Here is a 17357-nt window from a genome sequence, read left to right on the forward strand (position 1 = left end):
AAGATACATGACGACAATCTAGGCCATCATGTGAAAAGGTTCTAAGTGCTACAAGTTACAATGTTATGGCAAGGATGCAGATGAAATTGCCATAAGCCAGGGACGTAAGTCCTCCCTAGAGAGCAAATCAGAATGCCGGAGAAGATCCAACTGCCAATACAAGAGGCCCTTAAGCCTCGCAATATGCCGCTGAACATTATAGGCGGAGTCAAAAAGAAAAGCATTCCTAATGGTCCAGTTATGCCAACAGCCCCAATATCGAAGAAAATGATACATGAGTTTCATATGTGGCTGTGCAGAAGTGGGGTATTTGGGCTGCCCGAAAACCCAATCAAAGGGGCGCAGGGTGAATCCAACCACTCCTTGCCAAACAGCCGACAAAAAGAACCAAACTTTGTTTGCGATGGGGCAAGAAATAAATCGGTGGCGGGCTGATTCCACAACAGTGGTGCAAAAGAAACAGTTGCCATTGGAGATTCGTCGCTTGGAAAGAGCCGACGCAAGCGGAAGACCACCAATCATTACTCTCCAAAGAAAGACTTTACATTTGAAGGGTGTCTTGTTCAACCAGCCCTCCATCACAGTTGCCCTCCACCATGACCGGGATTTACGTAATCCCCATAAAGCATTCGCTTTGGTAACTAGCCATTGTTGATCTTTAATCAGAATATGATAAACTTGGTTAGCAGAAGCTTTGCTTAAAGTCAGCCGGCCTTGTAGGTCCCAATCCTGCCAGGGATGATCTGAAGCAAGGGCAGGAAAGGGTTGTCTGCTCTGGAGCATCCGCAAAAGCTGTTCCCATAAAGGCCTATATCCCCGAGGGATCCTGAAAAGCCTCCTAGCTGTACGAAAAGATATAAGCACATTGCGACTGGCAAGGGTGGCATCCGCGACTGAAGACAAGCCCAAACGGGCCATCCGGTTGAATTGTGGTCTAAGCTCATGTTTGCCTTCCCATGCAAGTAAACGCGAGACTGCCAACAATTCCAATTGAAAAGAGTTAGTAGCCAAGCGATCCTCCGCTGGATGCCACTGAGCCTTCTGGAGGACCCGTATGGGATAACATGGAAAGAACTGGATGTGTCGCGAGGGCAAAGAATAGCGGGCTCAAAGGGCATCCTTGTCTGACAGAGCGGGCAAGTACAAATGGCTCAATAACACCTCCGTTCAGCATGACTCGCGAAGACGCTGCAGCGCTAATGGTGTAGATTAGACGAGACATCTGGGGACCAAAGCCCATAGCAGACATAAGTTCAGCAACGAAAGACCAATCCAAATAGTCAAAAGCCTTTTCCAGGTCCAGTTGAATCAGTACTACCTCCTGGTTAGAATGCCTTGCATAATCAATAGCCAGTTGAGCATTCAATACATTGTGCAGAATATTTCGGCCCTTAATGAAACCATACTGTAGAGGGTGCACAATGGCCGGGAGATGCTTATGAAGCCGATTCGCCATTATTTTGGAAAAGATTTTGTACATTGAACCCATCAAAGAAATGGGGCGCCACTGTGTCAACTTAGATGGCGAAGGAACTTTTGGAAGCAGTTTAATAAGGCCTTCTTTCCATGAGGAAGGCATGATCCCCGTTTGCCACACCTGCTGAAACAAAGCCTGCAATGGTTTCGCCAGTTGGGTAGCAAAAGCTTCAAAGAACTCATTGGTGAGACCATCCCAACCCGGACTTTTATCCTTGGGCAAATGTAACAAGACGTCCATAACCTCTGCCTCACAAATATCGGACTCCATAGTAGCTTGCATGTCCTGCGGTAGCTGATTGCGGACCAGGTCATAAAAACCCGAACGGGCCTGAGTGATTTGGTCTGAAGGTGGAGAAGTGGAGCCGAGAAGGTCACGGAAATAATTCCTGCACATATGCACAATAGTCTGCGGATCCAGGATAAGGTGGCCTTCTGCATCCTCGAGTCTGGTCATATTCTCCCTAGCAGGAGAGGCATGGAGAGCTCGAAAGAACTTATGGGTTTGACATGCACTATCTTGCAAAGTCTCTGTCAGATGTTGCAGTTTGGCCTGCTGATATGATTTCAAGTGGAATTCTTTAATAAGATCAGCCACTCGCATGGCCAGTGCGAGCAGAAATGCATCATCCGGAGTGTCCACCAACAGAGAACGAACCAAAGCCAGCATGTCCTCGGCTGCCTTGCGACGCTGCCGACAAAGAGAGGCATGATAGATCCCATACTGCCTAGCAACCCGCTGCACATTAGAGAGCAATCTTTCAAATGACGCAGGGCCTTGAGAAGAGAAGTCGAAGAGGAATCTGTCAATCAATTGCTGCATATAGCCCTGAAAGATTGCATGCTTCAGGTAAGACGAATTGAAACGCAAAGGGAGTCTCTCCAGAAATTGCTTGAAAGGGGCAATGGGTTGTGCAAGCAGCTCAAGCTGCAGAGGGAAATGGTCCGACAAGGCATATTGCTGCAGTACTTTTATTTCGAGCAGCTCAGGAAGAAAATCATCATTCTGCATGATATATATACGGTCCAATCGCGACCATGTTGTTGCATACTGGGCAGAATGGAAAGTAAACCCTGTAGAAGACGGGTGTAGCCAGGACCAGAGGTCTTGCTTAAGAACAGCAAGAGCCAACACATGCCACATACGACTTTCCGGCGCATCCATCACCGAATGCTCCGATGTGGACTGGGAGGAATCAACACACATATTGAAATCCCCCATGAAGAAGCCCCGTCTGCCAAGTGACAAGGAGGTCTGCAAAGTCTGCCAAAGCGCTCGACGAGATAAGGAATCATTCGGAGCATAGAGGCCAAGTAGCCATAAGATTTCCCCTTCGAATAAAATTTCAATCACCAAAAAACGGCCATGAACATCATTTTTAATAAGAACAGGCTGATATTTGTCATGGACAATCATGAGCACACCCGAATAATGCATGGCCTGTGTCCTTGCATAAAACAATCGAAAGCCATGGCAATCTACCACTTTTCCGGCTTCACCGTGACTCTTGTGCTCAACAGCGCACAGGACATCCCACTGATTTTCATGCAATACAGTCCACATGGCATGTTGCTTGTGTCGAGAACAAATTCCTCGCACATTCCACGTGGCTATTTTCATGTGTATTCAAAACAAAATCAGGTACGAGGCACAGCTTGCCTCGATTTGACTTTGTCAACAAGAATGACCAGGACTCCCTCGTCCAAGAAATCCGCCAACACTGCAAAAGAGTTCTGCGGACCAGATTTGGAAGTAGACGGCATATCTGCTGGCTTGGGGATGGAACGGGGATAACGACGGTCCCACGGGGTAATGACATTACCTCTGGTATCAAATGCCAGCTTAGCAGGGGGACCCTTTGGACGATCCGAATACATTTTCCTGGCGGGCTGATGAAGGGGGGCAGAGGAAACCATAGCAGGAGCAGAGCGCTCGGAAGACAGCATTTCCTTCCTGCGCATATATGTACACATGGAATCTTGTGAGGTAGTAGACACATTGTTCTCCATGGCAGCAACAACCCTGTTGTCTTTTTTTGCACGTACTTCAACCCAATTAGTAGCGCTGGAATCCAGACCCGAAACCTGTTGTTTACCTTTGGCCAGAGCTTGGGGCTGATGGGTAGCATCCAGCGACGGGGCATCACACACCATATCTTCCATGGGCGGCGCAGCATGGCCATCATTGGAAGTGTGTTGCTGTTCCGAGCATTCGGCCATAAAATGCCCCAACTGTCCACAGGAAAAGCAATGCCCTGCAAAATTGCCCCATTTCAAACGAAAGTGTAACGGGTGCATGCCAGAGCAATTGAGGCGTAACCAGGCAGGCCTTTTTCTTGCAGTGTCCCATAGCATACACAAGCGGTTGCGATTCACAGCCCTGAGACTGGGAGGGACCAGAACAGTGCCCACAGCGGCCATAGCATCCTTCAATAGTGGCCAATAAACAGCCGGACAATTTTCCACCTCGACCCACACAGGGCATTCACATTGCAGCAGACGCTGAAAATCTGCCATTGGACGCCATGGAACCACATGAACCAACCGGCGTTCAAAAAACAAAGGCAGTTTAGACAGGAGAGCAGCATGGTGCGTCTCCGATTTCAACAGGACCTCAAAAAAGCCCCGGGAGCCAACAAAAATCTCTTCAACACATTCCCCTTGTAGCAGATGGTGCAACCACTGGCGAATATGGGAAAGCAACGGGATTCGACCAGTGAAGAAGAGTATCACAGCGTGATCATAAAATACCGAAAAGGAGAGTAGGACAGTTTTTGGGTCCACGGTGGCGTCCAAAACATCGTCAGGTGCAGAGTCAGAAAAGACTTCCCGATTATGTTGAACATAATCGCCAAGCAAAGTGTTTGTAAATTCCAGCAAATGCTCCCAGTCCACTTCCTGAGAGTCCACAGAATCCGAAGCAACCTGAGCATAGGACCGATCCTGAGAAACGCCTATCTCTTCCGAAGCATGCTTGGTACGTTTACCCGCAGGCTGGATGTCGGAACCAAGGGGCATCTCTTCGTTGCACGGAACCATATCCTCAGGTTCCTCCGCATCAGAATCCGGGCCCAGTGCTGCCACTGTTTGATCTATGAAATCCAGATCCAAACCAGCCATCGTATATGATGATTTGATCTCGAAGGAGGACTGGCCCTCTCTCTTGCCCGCTCTCTCGCTCTCCCTCTTTTCTGTACAGAGGCGCTGTCCAGGGGTGTACTCTGCAAGGAGAGCTAATGAAAACTGAGCTTTACCTGTCACCGTGCAGGGGCAGAAGGGCGAAACAAAGGCCTGGCGGTCTCCACGGCAGGACGGTACAGGCTGGGGTGCCGGGTAGGGATCCGTCAGCAGCGTCCGGGGACAGGGCGTCAGGGGTAGGCGACCGTGGATAGGGCGTCAGGGACAGGGCGTCTGGGCGTGGACAGGGCGCCGGGAGCAGAACGCGCTGGCGGCTCCAGGAGCAGGGCGTCTGCTCCCGACGGCTCCAGGAGCAGGACGTCAGAAAGATGGCGCTAGGGATTCCGCTGGCAGCGCAGGGAGCAGGCGCGACTGGCAGAAACAGGCGGAGATGCAGCCCTCGACTATGTTGACAAAACGCGAACGACCGACGAACAGAGGCGACGACGGGGCTGACGCGAACGGGGGGTGACGACAGACAGGTCTTCAGGCGGCGACGACATAGATCACAGCGACAGCAAGGCGCGCCAGACCAGGCGATGGCAGGGCGGCACGAAGCAGGAGCACCATTGCGACGCGTCCTCTCTCTCTCTCTCTCTCTCTCTCTCTCTCTCTCTCTCTCTCTCTCTCTCTCTCTCTCTCTCTCTCTCTCTCTCTCTCTCTCTCTCTCTCTCTCTCTCTCTCTCTCTCTCTCTCTCTCTCTCTCTCTCTCTCTCTCTATATATATATATATATATATATATATATATGGTAATTAATCTCTCTCTCTCTCTCTCTCTCTCTCTCTCTCTCTCTCTCTCTCTCTCTCTCTCTATATATATATATATATATATATATATATATGGTAATTAATAATTATATTAATCACATGAGAAATACAAGAGTCACGTTACAAAAGCATAAGAAACTATCATATGCCAAGCAATTGAATCCTCCATAGCGAGATAGGCAAAAGGCTAGTATGCTAAATAAGAACCAATTGCCAATGGAGAAGAACCTTGAGCTTAGCAATACGACTTTGAACCCCCAAGACTGAATTGAAGATGAAGGCATTCCAGGTAACCCAGTTGCACCAACAGCCCCAAAACTAACGAAAATGAAACAAGAACTTCATATGTGGCTAAATGGGAGTGGGATGTTTTGCCTTACCAAAGACCCAATCAAAAGAATGTAGCAAAGATCCCACTACTGCTCTCCAAATATCAAACAAAAGGGACCAGATCTTTCTGGCAAAGGGGCACGAAATAAATCTATGGCAGAAAGTTTCCACATTGGTAGTACAAAGGAAACACTTGTCATCTCAAATACGAAACCCAAAAAGAACCAAGGCAAGGGGCAAGCCGCCTATCAGCATTTGCCATGCACAACAAAGTGTGCATTGGATGGCAGCAATGCAAGATGAATTGGATTCTATCACTAAGAATCAAACATGGGATTTAGTGTCTTTGCCCTTGGGAAGAAAGTCATTGGAACAAAATGGGTCTACAAGCTAAAACGGAATACAGATGGATCCATTGGCAAATATAAGGTAAGGCTTGTAGCTAAAGGCTATGCTCAAAAGAAAGGCATTGACTATGAGGAGACATTTGCTCCTACCTCCCAAATGACGACCATCAAGTCTATGGTTGCTTTGGCTGCCCATTATGGATGGACTGTGCATCAATTGGATATTAAAACTGCATTTTTACATGGGGAACTTCATGAGGAAGTATATATACATCAACCCATTGGTTTTGCAATTGAGGGATCCGAACACTTGGTTGCTTTATATGGTTTGAAACAAGCTCTTAGAGCTTGGTATGCAAAGATAGATGCTTTTTTGCTCAGCCAAGGATTTATAAGCAGCTCATCTGAGTCTACCCTTTACGTATGTAAAGAGGAGGAATCCATGCTAATCATTTGTCTATATGTTGATGATATTTTGCTTACAGGGACACATACTGATCAGATTTCAGCATTCAAACAAAATTTGCAGCAAACTTTTGAATTGTCAGACTTGGGGTCTTTGCATTATTACTTGGGCATTCAGTTTGTACATGATGCTAGAGGTATTGGTTTATCACAGTCAAGATACATTGGTAAACTTCTTGAGAAGTTTGGCTTACAGGATTGCAAGCCAGTCTGTACACCAATGGAACCTGGACTAAAGCTGTCATTACATGATGACAGTGATTTGTTTGATATACACACATATGCTATAGCAATTGGATGTCTTATTTACCCATGCAACACTAGGCCGGACATACAGTTTGCAATTTTAGCCATGAGCATCATTCAGGCTCCTCATCATCAACTGTGCTTGCCGCCATAACAAACTCCATGGTATGTGCAGTATCATGCATACGAGCTTGCCTTCTAGTACGACCAGCCATGGGTGCATCCAAATGATTATCTTTCATAGTCTATAAATACCATCTAGGCATTTGTCTTGCCTCTTGACTATACATAAGCTCTTGCTGAATTTCAGTTTCAGCACTTTGCTGAATATTCAAATCAACCAATGGCTAATTTTCTGCATTTTCCAATGGACCAACTGGCTGAACATTAAGTTCACTTGCTGAAACTCCAGCTGAATCACCAAATGTAATGGGAAGCAGCCCTTCAAATACATCACGGGCAGCCTAATATGTGTGAAAACCAGCAAGGGACAATTCTGACTTTTCATCAAATATTCCATCCCTACTAACAAACACCTTTAAAGAGATCGGATCACAGAGTCTGTAGCCTTTGCTCTCACTACTATATCCCACAAAAATGCATTTGACGGCCTTGTTATCCAACTTTTTTCTAAGTACATGGGGAATGTGTGCATATGCAAGACACCAAAAGGTACGAAAGTGTCCAATAGAAGGCTTCCAGCTGTTCCAAGCCTCAGAAGGTGTAATTTTCTTTAATGCTTTGATGGGGCATCTATTCACAAGCACACATAACGGCTTCCATCCAAAAACTGTGTGGCAAGCTCTTCGCTTTCAGCATACATCTGGCCATCTCCATGAGTGACCAATTCTTCCTCTCTGCAACCCCATTCTGCTATGGAGTATAAGCAGTGGTGAACTGATGAACAATGCCCTTCTACTTCAAAAAGGAATTCAGCATAGAGGACATATATTCCCCCCCTCAATCCGAACAGAGAGTCTTTATTTTACAGCCAGATTGGTTCTCGACGAGTGCAACAAAAGCCAAGAATGCATCATACACTTCTTACGTTTTCACCAAAGAGTAGACTCACTAGAATCGAGTAAAATCATCAATAAAAGTCACAAAATAGTAACATCCTCTCAATGACTTTGTCTGCATAGACCCACATACATCTGAATGCACTAATTGTAACCTGGTTGTGGCTCTAAAAGCAACATCATGAGGAAACGAAAACCGATGCATTTTTCCCAAAATACATCCTTCGCACAAGTGCTCAGGAGGTCTCTCCAGAAGAGGTAATCCATCTAGCATATGTGTACACTGTAAGAGCATCAAGCTACCAAAGTTCACATCCCCCATGCGAGCATGCCATAACTCTGTCTGTATCATAGCAAGAGTAAGAGTGAATGCCAAGTACGCTGACTAATCAACTGAAAGAGCATCCAACTCATAGAACCCATGACATAAAGTGCCTATGAAGACCAAAGTCATACGTTCCTTGTCTCTCATCATGCATTTATCATCATCAAATGTAACATGCAATCCACAACGTGCCAAAGAAAAAATAGAGAGCAGATTCTTCTTTATACCGAGTACAAACAAAGCACCCTATAGGCGGAAAATAGAGCCATCAATGGTTGTGAGCACATTCTCCCCAATACCTCTAATAGGATATGATGCATTGTTGGCACACTGTGCAGACTTGCCAACTGGAGTTGCACCAACACAAGCAAATAAATCTATGCGAGATGTGATGTGCCTAGAAGCACCATTATCAAAAAACCAAGTGTCTGCATCCTCAGTAGAGCTAAATGCTCGATCAGCCCAAGAAGTGTCATAACTACATGTGTAAAAGCAATAGTCCCTGTTTGCAACAAAGAATGCGGACTCAGTAGCAGTGGAAGGAGCATCAGAAACAGACATTCCTGACTTCTTTTTCTTCTCCTTGGCGAGGCGCTTTCTACACTCAGTGATGTAGTAGCCTGCCTTCTTGCAATAATGGCATTTGTCCTTTTTGGCTTGCCTGCCTCCTTGTTTTTTACTTTCCTGTGAGGTGCTTAAAGTCCCAGAGCTCTACAAAGAATTCTTTACTTGGCTGCCTTTGCCCTTCTATCTAGCCATAAAAGCCTGCTCAGAGGCTATGACATCCACACCACTATTTCTTCTTGTTTGCTCCTCCTCTAGAAGAAAATTGATTGACTGAAGAAAAGTAATCGGCTGTGCGGCAATCCTCATGGTGAGGTTTAAGGCCGTATGAAAAGCCAAGTACGAAGGAGGCAATGAGTTCAATGTAGTAGATTTTTTGTGCATCTAAATAGTACTCATCGACATTCATAAGTTGTTCACACAAGTCTTGAATTTTGTTCAAGTGATCCTGCATAGGATCACCCTCATCCATCTTCAATGTCTCAAGCTATTTCTTTAAGAAAGAGATGCGAGTCTCATTCTTACCAACAAACATCTGCTCCAAAGCTAGCCAAGCTTCTCGTGAAGAAGCTACCAAACGAATGTAGGGGATGATGGACCGCTGAACTGCCAATGCAATCAACGACAAAGCCTGTGCATCCCGTGTATCCCATGCTTTTTGAGGTGCTAATCTTTGGGGAAGTGGCTAGGGTGGAGCAGGCTGAATAGGCTGAGGTGCCCGTTGTCCACATCCTCCTAGAGAAGGAGTAGCTGGAGCCACAACTCCGGGCCTAACGTCTTCTCCACTGACACAGTCTCAAAGATTTTTCACAACAAGCACATTCTTTATCATGAAGGACCAAAGTGAGTAGTTGTTACCATCCAATCTGTCCTCCGTGGATACATAGGTAAAGACATCACCTCCCTAATTTGCCATGATAATCAATGCGAAAAGAAGCAAAAGAGTAATGTCCAAGCTGGACCAACCTGGAAATCTCGAAATTTCCAGAAATTACAGCAAATAGCTTGCTGCAATTAGTACACTGAGCTACACTCTGTCAAAACTGTCTGTAATGCACGCAGTCCAAGGTGCATTCAGTGTTCAGCAACACTACATGAGCAAAAACCCCAAAATTTCTTGTCCCACAATTGTCCAAAACAGTCTATCTCTGACTGAGACTATAGTATATGTGCCAATGTCTTCAAAAAACTCAAAATCCCCAAAATTTCTAATAAATTTTCCCAGAAATTTGCATCAACCATGTCCCAGACACGTATCAAGACCGCTGTACCTATTGGGCAAAAGCCCCTTTTCCAGAGATGAATATGTTGTAAAAAGGTTAAAAAAATTTTAAAAACCCTCTGAAATTAGTTGACCAGTCAAGCTGGTGGCCACATGTGCAGGTGGCGCTTCCAGGCGAGCTGGCAGGTAACTGAATACCAGTGGGCACAAGTACAGGCGCAGGCGCAGGTACAAGCACAGGCGGGGACAGGCGGCACAGGTACAGGTGCAGGCAGTGCTTCCAGGCAAGCTGGCAGGTGTCAGAACCCTGACGGGAGGGCGCAGGACGGACAGGCGGCGCTCAGCAGGCGCAGGCAGCACTGCTGGCGGGCATCAGAACCCTGGTGGGAGGGCATTTCTCAGGGGGGGTGGACCAGAGGCTGCGTGGCCCAGGTCCCTGGCAGGATGTCTGCTTCTGACGGGCTCAGGCTGACTGAGCAGGAGCAACGCAGCTCCTAGAGCTGACAGTGGACAGATCTGTACCGAACCAGGACTCCTGTGAGCTGAGCAGAGCTGATCTGTGCAAAGCCTCAGCTCTGATACTAAATGTGAGATGGAGAGAGGATCGAAGTTCAGCTCAGAATGCAGTAGACAGTGTGGAGAGTGAAGCACGACACCCAGTGCAATAGACTGAAAGAATGTAATCTGAAAGTACAAAGTACAACCATTAAACCTTAGGCTTGTAGGGGTGTTCACACCCGAACACAATAAGTGCCTGTAAGTGTGTGACATAAGCACATATGAAATAAGACAATAAGTCTTGGGGAAAAAAACTCTCGTACCGAGAGTAAAAACCTATGTGTCCTACTGATCACCGACACTCCTCTGAGCGTAGGCGTGAGTGGAAACCCAACATGTATATCACAGGAAGCATGATCCCTAATCAAGACATAAAATACTGAATGAGTGTATGTAATCTAATCAAAAGGCATCGATCGCAAGCCAAGAAGATTTAGAAAATAACTTCTACACATAAACGATGGACTGAGGATCTGTAACCATCAAACCATCAGCATTTTCCCTAGCAAGGGATGCATGCAACCCATGAAAGAATTTATGGGACTGATAGGAACTATCCAACAAACCCTCTCTCAAGGCTTTCAATTCGGCTTGCTAATAAGATCACAACTGAAAATGCTTAACAAGATCAGCCAATCTCCCTAACAATAGGGCCAAGAAAGCATCATCCAGAGACTCAAGCAACAGGGAACAAACCAAGGCCAAACTATACTGAATCTCTGTGCCTACCACTGCTACTACCCAATAAATGTAGTTCTGTCCTGGAAAAAGCTTTTTTGGTATCAGGATATCCTCTCTGCTAAGAGAAGGTGCTCTTGTCCCTTGAGAAAATCTGCAACTTTAGTCTTTGCAAGTGCTCTTATGAGACCGGATCTGCAGCCCTTGCACGCATCCTAGAGGATATAACCTCCCAGTTGCTACCTCCACAAGTCCCTGCCACTCAGCAAGCAGGGGGAGGGAAAGATTATTTCACATGAAAGTAAGAATACATTCCAGGAGCAGCAGATGCATGGTTCAGATGATCCATTGGACTTTGAAGATTTTCCTCTCTTGCATTGAGGTAGTAGAGTTAGCAGAGATTAGGTTAGATAGAGTTTACTCCAAGGGACAGCAAAGACAGGTGTGAACTGCTGAGCCACACCAGTCCCAAAGACTTGGATGCTCTTCATGAGGAGGTTAGATAGAGTTTACTCCAAGGGACAGCAGAGACAGGTGTGGACTGCTGAGTCACACCAGTCCCAAAGACTTGGATGCTCTTCATGAGGATCCTCCCATGAATATAGAAAACGTGAAAACACCTAACCAACTGCAAACACAAAACTTGAATATATTTCTGGACCAACTCGAACACCAGGAAACTGTGCAGCTCAGTACCTTATCAATAGCACACCAATAAGCACTCGACATCTCCCAGGCCAAGGACAAACATGCACTAGTTTAAATGACAGTTCACATCAAATTTGACATGGATATCCCAGCATTGATTTCATAGTTCCCATTGTAGCTCTTGCACAGGCTTTATTTCAGGAAGGGTTTCAGCATTTACTTAGTAAAAGAAACATCAGCACCATGAAATCCCAACAGAATAAACAAGCTAAAAAAAACTAGGACTACAAAGATGTATTGTTAAGACAAGTACAGAGTGATAAACTCTTTACAGAAATCACAATTCACACCAAGGATTTGAAAACAACTTAACAGTTTCAGAAGCCAAAATTTAAAAATAACAGGGGATCTGAACTGGAGCAGTCAAGTATAACAAGCAGTTGCACTGAAGTTTACTTTTTATCCTGACCAGAAAGGAATATGGAAGAGATACTAGAGCCAATGGGAGTACCTTTTCCACTAAGCTAACAGAACTTGCAGTAGTCAGTCCATGTGCATGAGCCCATGTTTGTGCTCCATCTCCCACCAAAAAACTTGATCCATCAAAGAGAAAATCTTTAGTACAAAATCGTTAACACAACATCTCAAGGTTTTTTAAAGTAACACCAAATGTGAGTGTGAATCTTGTGAATCTTGATCGGGGTGGTTTCGTATGATCCGTACAATATGTTCACTCCGTGAATATATATGCTATGGAACATGCACAAAAATTTTCAGAATAAAATGCGTTGTTTCGTACATTCACTGCAAATGATATATAAAATCAGCTTACACACACAAAATAGGCAACTTAAAGATAGATCATGGAAAGGGAGAAGGAGAGGAGTATGGATGAAAGTGAGAGAGAGGGATTTAACTAGTTCCATCGTCTCAATGGAGCCCAGTACATAGTCTATTGTGCTGGAGCCGGTGGGCTGGAAGCAAGTCAATGCTCCAGGTCCAAGTCATTTCTTCATCCCATTGTAAATGATAAGATGGTGTTGCAACCCTAGCTCTAGTAGGTAATGGCCATAGCGAGTACTATCTCCTCCAGTATTAGCGGATATCCTACATGTGCCTGCCTCCTCTATTTCCATCACTTGTAGCCTCCCCAGATCCTCAAAATCATGCGTCACACTATCTACTCTACATTCTAGCATTAAAATCTCCTACCAAGAGAATCTCTCCTTGTCTAGAATAGTGTACAATCTCATCTAATAAGTCTGTGAAAGGGGACTCTCCCCCATCCCCCTTTCCCTCCAGCCACTAGGGCTCCTCAGCGGGCTCCTCAGTGGCATATCTGGACCCCTATGGGGGAAAGTAGCAGAGAGTGATATATAGCATCCAACTGCAGGATATTTCTACCCTAATCCACATGTATCATGCATCGCGATCTTGTGCCATGATGTGGACTCTGTCCTATAGATCATGCCTAATCAGTACCGCCACTCCTCTTGATCCTCAAGTGGTGCCTTGATGTCTTGTGCAACTCTTGTATGTGAACTCCCATACATATCCTTGTACTCTAGGCAATCCCCTCTCGGACTCTGGTGTGTCAATGTGATCAAAATTAGCTCATGATCCTCCATCACCTCCTCCATCCTCCCTAGGTATATGTATAATGAGCCGTTACAAGTCCATCCTGTCATTTGTATCTCTAAAGTGTCTATCTCATAGGCCACACGTCCCTGTTCAATTGCCTTGCCATCAATGATGACTCAACCATCTCTATACCTTCTTGCCCTCCTTCCTAGCTTGGATTATTTTGGGCATATTTGCGCACCTATGTTCCACCTACATCTTGGTAAGGTCATCATCAAGGTAGGTAGGATCCCCTGGGAGTCCAGGCAATACAGCTTTCTTCCTTATGAAAGCCATCCTCTCCATTTCATCTCAAAACCTCAAGATGAGTGTGTGCTTTTATGGGTCATTCCCAACTCTCCAAACTTTTATAAAGGGGAGTGCTTCTTGCTCTTTGTATCCAAGGCATATGCATTAAGTCTTACCATCCTCCTCAAGCAATGAACCCTCTTTGTCGGATATGCAATTTACCCATACATTTAGTCCTTCCTTGTTTGATCTTCTCTTCTTGGCATTCACAATGTGTTCCTCCTCCTTTTGATTGTCTTTTTCCACCTCCTTTTTCATGTTCTTCTTCACTACCTCTACCCACCCTTGTTGTGTGGGCTCAAGCTTAACGTCCACCACTTTGGAGATTTCCTCCGTTATGGTGGCAATCGTGTCCTCTTGGATCTCTCCTTCCTCTCGTCCGATGCTCTTTAGTGTTACAATCTCCTCTTAGAGAGAGAGAGAGAGAGGGATTTCTCACGCTACTGGGGTTGCTGCCATATATGGACCATGAGGAATGCTTCATCGGGAGTGCAAAGTCATATAGTCTACTTGAAAGGACTTCTTAATTAGCAGCTCGACTTGATTGAGCTAACAAATATTCTCTCTAGACATGATTTACTTGCTTGGTAGGCTGCAACTTCTTCTGCTCCCCTCTAGTCACTCCGCTTCCTTTGTACTTTGATTGTGATGTCTAAAATTTTATGCACGATGGCCTAGAGCCATCATATATCTTGTAATCACGTCATCTTGTACTTTTTCATAATTAATGCAATTACCTTTTACAAAAGAGAGAGAGAGAGAGGATGTGACAATCTTGCATAGGCAATAGAGTGACCCTACCCTAATTTTTATACTCCTTTGTGTTCTTTTCTCATGTGACTTTTCTACTTTTTTAGTCTTTTGATAATACAATCACTCATTACCAGGGGGGGAAGGGGGGAGAGCGAGAGAGAGAGAGAGAGAAATGAAATGAAAAGATATGATATATTAACGTCTACAAAAGGCCAAAATGACCTATGATACCATGTGTTACAATCATGTGTATGATGGTACAAACTGTCTAGGTAAAATATGTAGCACAAAGCAAAATAAGAACGGAAACTAACTATGGCTTGTCAGAGTGCAGTGATGCGGAAGCGTGGGACCAAGACTGAGAGAGAGAACGCAGAGATAAGAGAGAGAAAGAGACAGTGGAAGATGAAGATCTGCTGTATAAAGTGTGCTGTATACAAAGATATGCAGATATGAACAACGGCGCAGTGCACGGGACTGCGTGTCTCCACCTCGACGATGCAACCTGCTGTTCACCTCGAAGTCCGCTGCAGTCTGCACAATCTCCAACCTGAAATCTGCAAACAGAGATGTAATCTGCACAAGCCTCCAGCCTGAAACCTGCGATCAGAGATAGGAGAGACTGCAGAAGATCGGCTAAAAATAGCCAGAAAATGGGCGCCAAAAATAGGCAGGTCGGCTGCATTAAATGCAGTCGACTGACCAGGTACAGGTCGGACTGCCACATGGCAGTCCGATCAGTCAATCCGACTGTAAGGACAGGATCTGATCGCTAACACCCCCTCTCAGAGCCTGGATGGGGCAGAAGCCTGAGGGATCTGGCATGTCTCCGAAGTAGAGCCTGGGGAAGCGCCTTCGTAAACAAATCTGCAAGATTGTCCTCCGTCTTGTAGTACTCCACAGCGATGGTCTCATCCAGAAGCTTCTATCTGATGAAGTGATACTGGATTTCTATGTGCTTCGTCCGGGCATGGAAAACAGGATTCCGTGCCAAGGCAATGCAACTCTCATTGTCGCATTGCAGCAAAGTAGGACGAGTCTGGAGGCAGTCAAGCTCCTCCAACAATCTCCGAAGCCACATAGCCTCACATGTGGTGGAAGACGCGGCCCGATACTCCGCCTCAGTAGACGAAAGGGCTACCGTGGGCTGCGTCTTGCTACTCCATGAGATAACACCTGCACCCAAGGTAAAACAGTAACCTGTTGTAGACCGCCTATGGTCCACATCACCAGCCCAATCCGAGTCACTCCAACCTGCAAGTACAGTTCTCCTCAAAGAGAAGCTAATCCTTGAAGTGGGAGAAAGCTTCTGACTTCAACGCCAAGAAATAGGCCCAAGTCATCCTGCTGTAGTCATCTACGATCAACATGAAGTATGAGCTTCCTTTCAAGGACTCGTTCCTCATAGGGCCACAAAGATCCGTAGAGACAAGCTCCATCAGTGAAGTAGACCGCCGCGAAGCTTTGTGGGGAATCGCATTCCTATGTTGTTTCCACGAATGCAGGAGACGCATGGCTGCTGGCTCACCACTATGTCCGGCAACCCTCGAACAAGCTGTCCACGTGACGCCCTCCGAAGATAATCATAGTTGAGGTGACCAAACCGAGCATGCCAAAGCTCTGACTGTGTCTAAGAGGTAAGAAGAAGAGTAGGGAGGGCGGTAGAAGACGTCAATTTGTAGATGCCGTTCTCCTCATATCCTGATGAGAGAACCTTCCTTGACCCACGATCAAGGACTCGCACCGAATCACTGTCAAACTCCACCAAAAGTCCAAGTGAACAAATCTTATGAACCGAAAGTAGATGATACCTTAAACCTGGCACATGTAAGACCTCTGAGGTATAGGTACCACCACGTCCATCTGGAATAAGATGCATCTCACCCCGTCCTGCAATAGACACCGAAGAGCTATCTCCAATGAGAATCTGCCCACGCGAAGGTCGCAACTAGGCAACGCCAACTGGTGAAGGAGTCATGTGCCGGGAGGCGCCACTGTCAACAATCCACTCTCGAGCCTGGGGAGCTGTCATCGCAGCATCAGAAGCATTCGGTGAAGAGTCCTCAATGGCAGCTAGATAAAGAAACGCAGCTGATGAGGGTGCAGCCACCGCTCCAGAATCCTTCGTGTCCTTCTTGTTGGTGTCCTTCTTGTCTTTTGTCAGGGCAATCCTTCTTCCAATGGCCAATCTTTCCACAAATATGGCATGTGGATTCTTTGTCCTTGTCCTTCTTTGACTTGTTATCCTCCTTCTTCTTCTTTTGGTCCTTCCCCTTCTTCTGAGAGGCTTGACATGTCAAGGCTTCCGACTTGGAAGCATGCTGTCCCCTCAGTTGTTCCTCTTGGTCCAAGACCATAGGAACCAGCTCTTCCCACCGAAGAGTAGACTCACGCCCCGAAGCAATAAGGGCGGAGTAGAAAGCACCGAATCATGGCGGCAACTGGGACAAAAGTGTGATCGCCATGTCTTCAGAGGAAATCGGCTTCCTTGCATCTGAAGCTGTCTAAGCTTGTTGATGTGCTCCCCCAACGAAGAAGACTTGTTCACGAACAAGGTCCGCATCTGCACCTCCAAAGAAACCCGCTTCATAAGGGTCATCCGGTTATACATCCAATCAAGCTCCAGCCATATCTCCCGAGCCACCGTCAAGTGCTCGATGTGGGCTATCACGGTGTTAGCAGAGTATTTGTCAGCTCATGTGTGAGTCTGAGCTTGATCTGGGCTGGGCATTTTTATTAGGTATTTTAGGTATTTTTCTAGTATGGCATTTTATGCCATTGGGGCATTTTATGCACCAGTCGGCCAGCTTTAATGCTGTCCGACCAGCATTATTGCTCCCCACTTTTTCAG

At 46.0% G+C, this 17357-nt stretch overlaps 1 protein-coding gene across 7 annotated transcripts in view; it reads right to left on the minus strand.

Moving 5' to 3' along the window:
* The window catches only part of LOC148035237 (N-terminal nucleophile aminohydrolases (Ntn hydrolases) superfamily protein), a 131659-nt gene that overhangs the window by 76375 nt on the left and 37927 nt on the right, over window positions 1-17357 (minus strand). For all 7 annotated transcript variants that reach the window (XR_015691170.1, XR_015691169.1, XM_087680202.1 and 4 more), the window contains exon 5: window positions 12336-12417. Coding sequence is in view for 5 of the 7 variants with exons in the window: in XM_087680202.1 (XP_087536328.1) it covers window positions 12336-12417 (82 nt within the window). In the remaining 2 variants the exon portion in view is untranslated. The remainder of the gene's footprint in view (window positions 1-12335; window positions 12418-17357) is intronic.

Source organism: Lygodium microphyllum, chromosome 6 (assembly GCF_053477565.2).
Source record: "Lygodium microphyllum isolate KBCC chromosome 6, Lygodium_microphyllum_v1.1.10, whole genome shotgun sequence".
Classification (NCBI taxonomy): domain Eukaryota; kingdom Viridiplantae; phylum Streptophyta; class Polypodiopsida; order Schizaeales; family Lygodiaceae; genus Lygodium; species Lygodium microphyllum.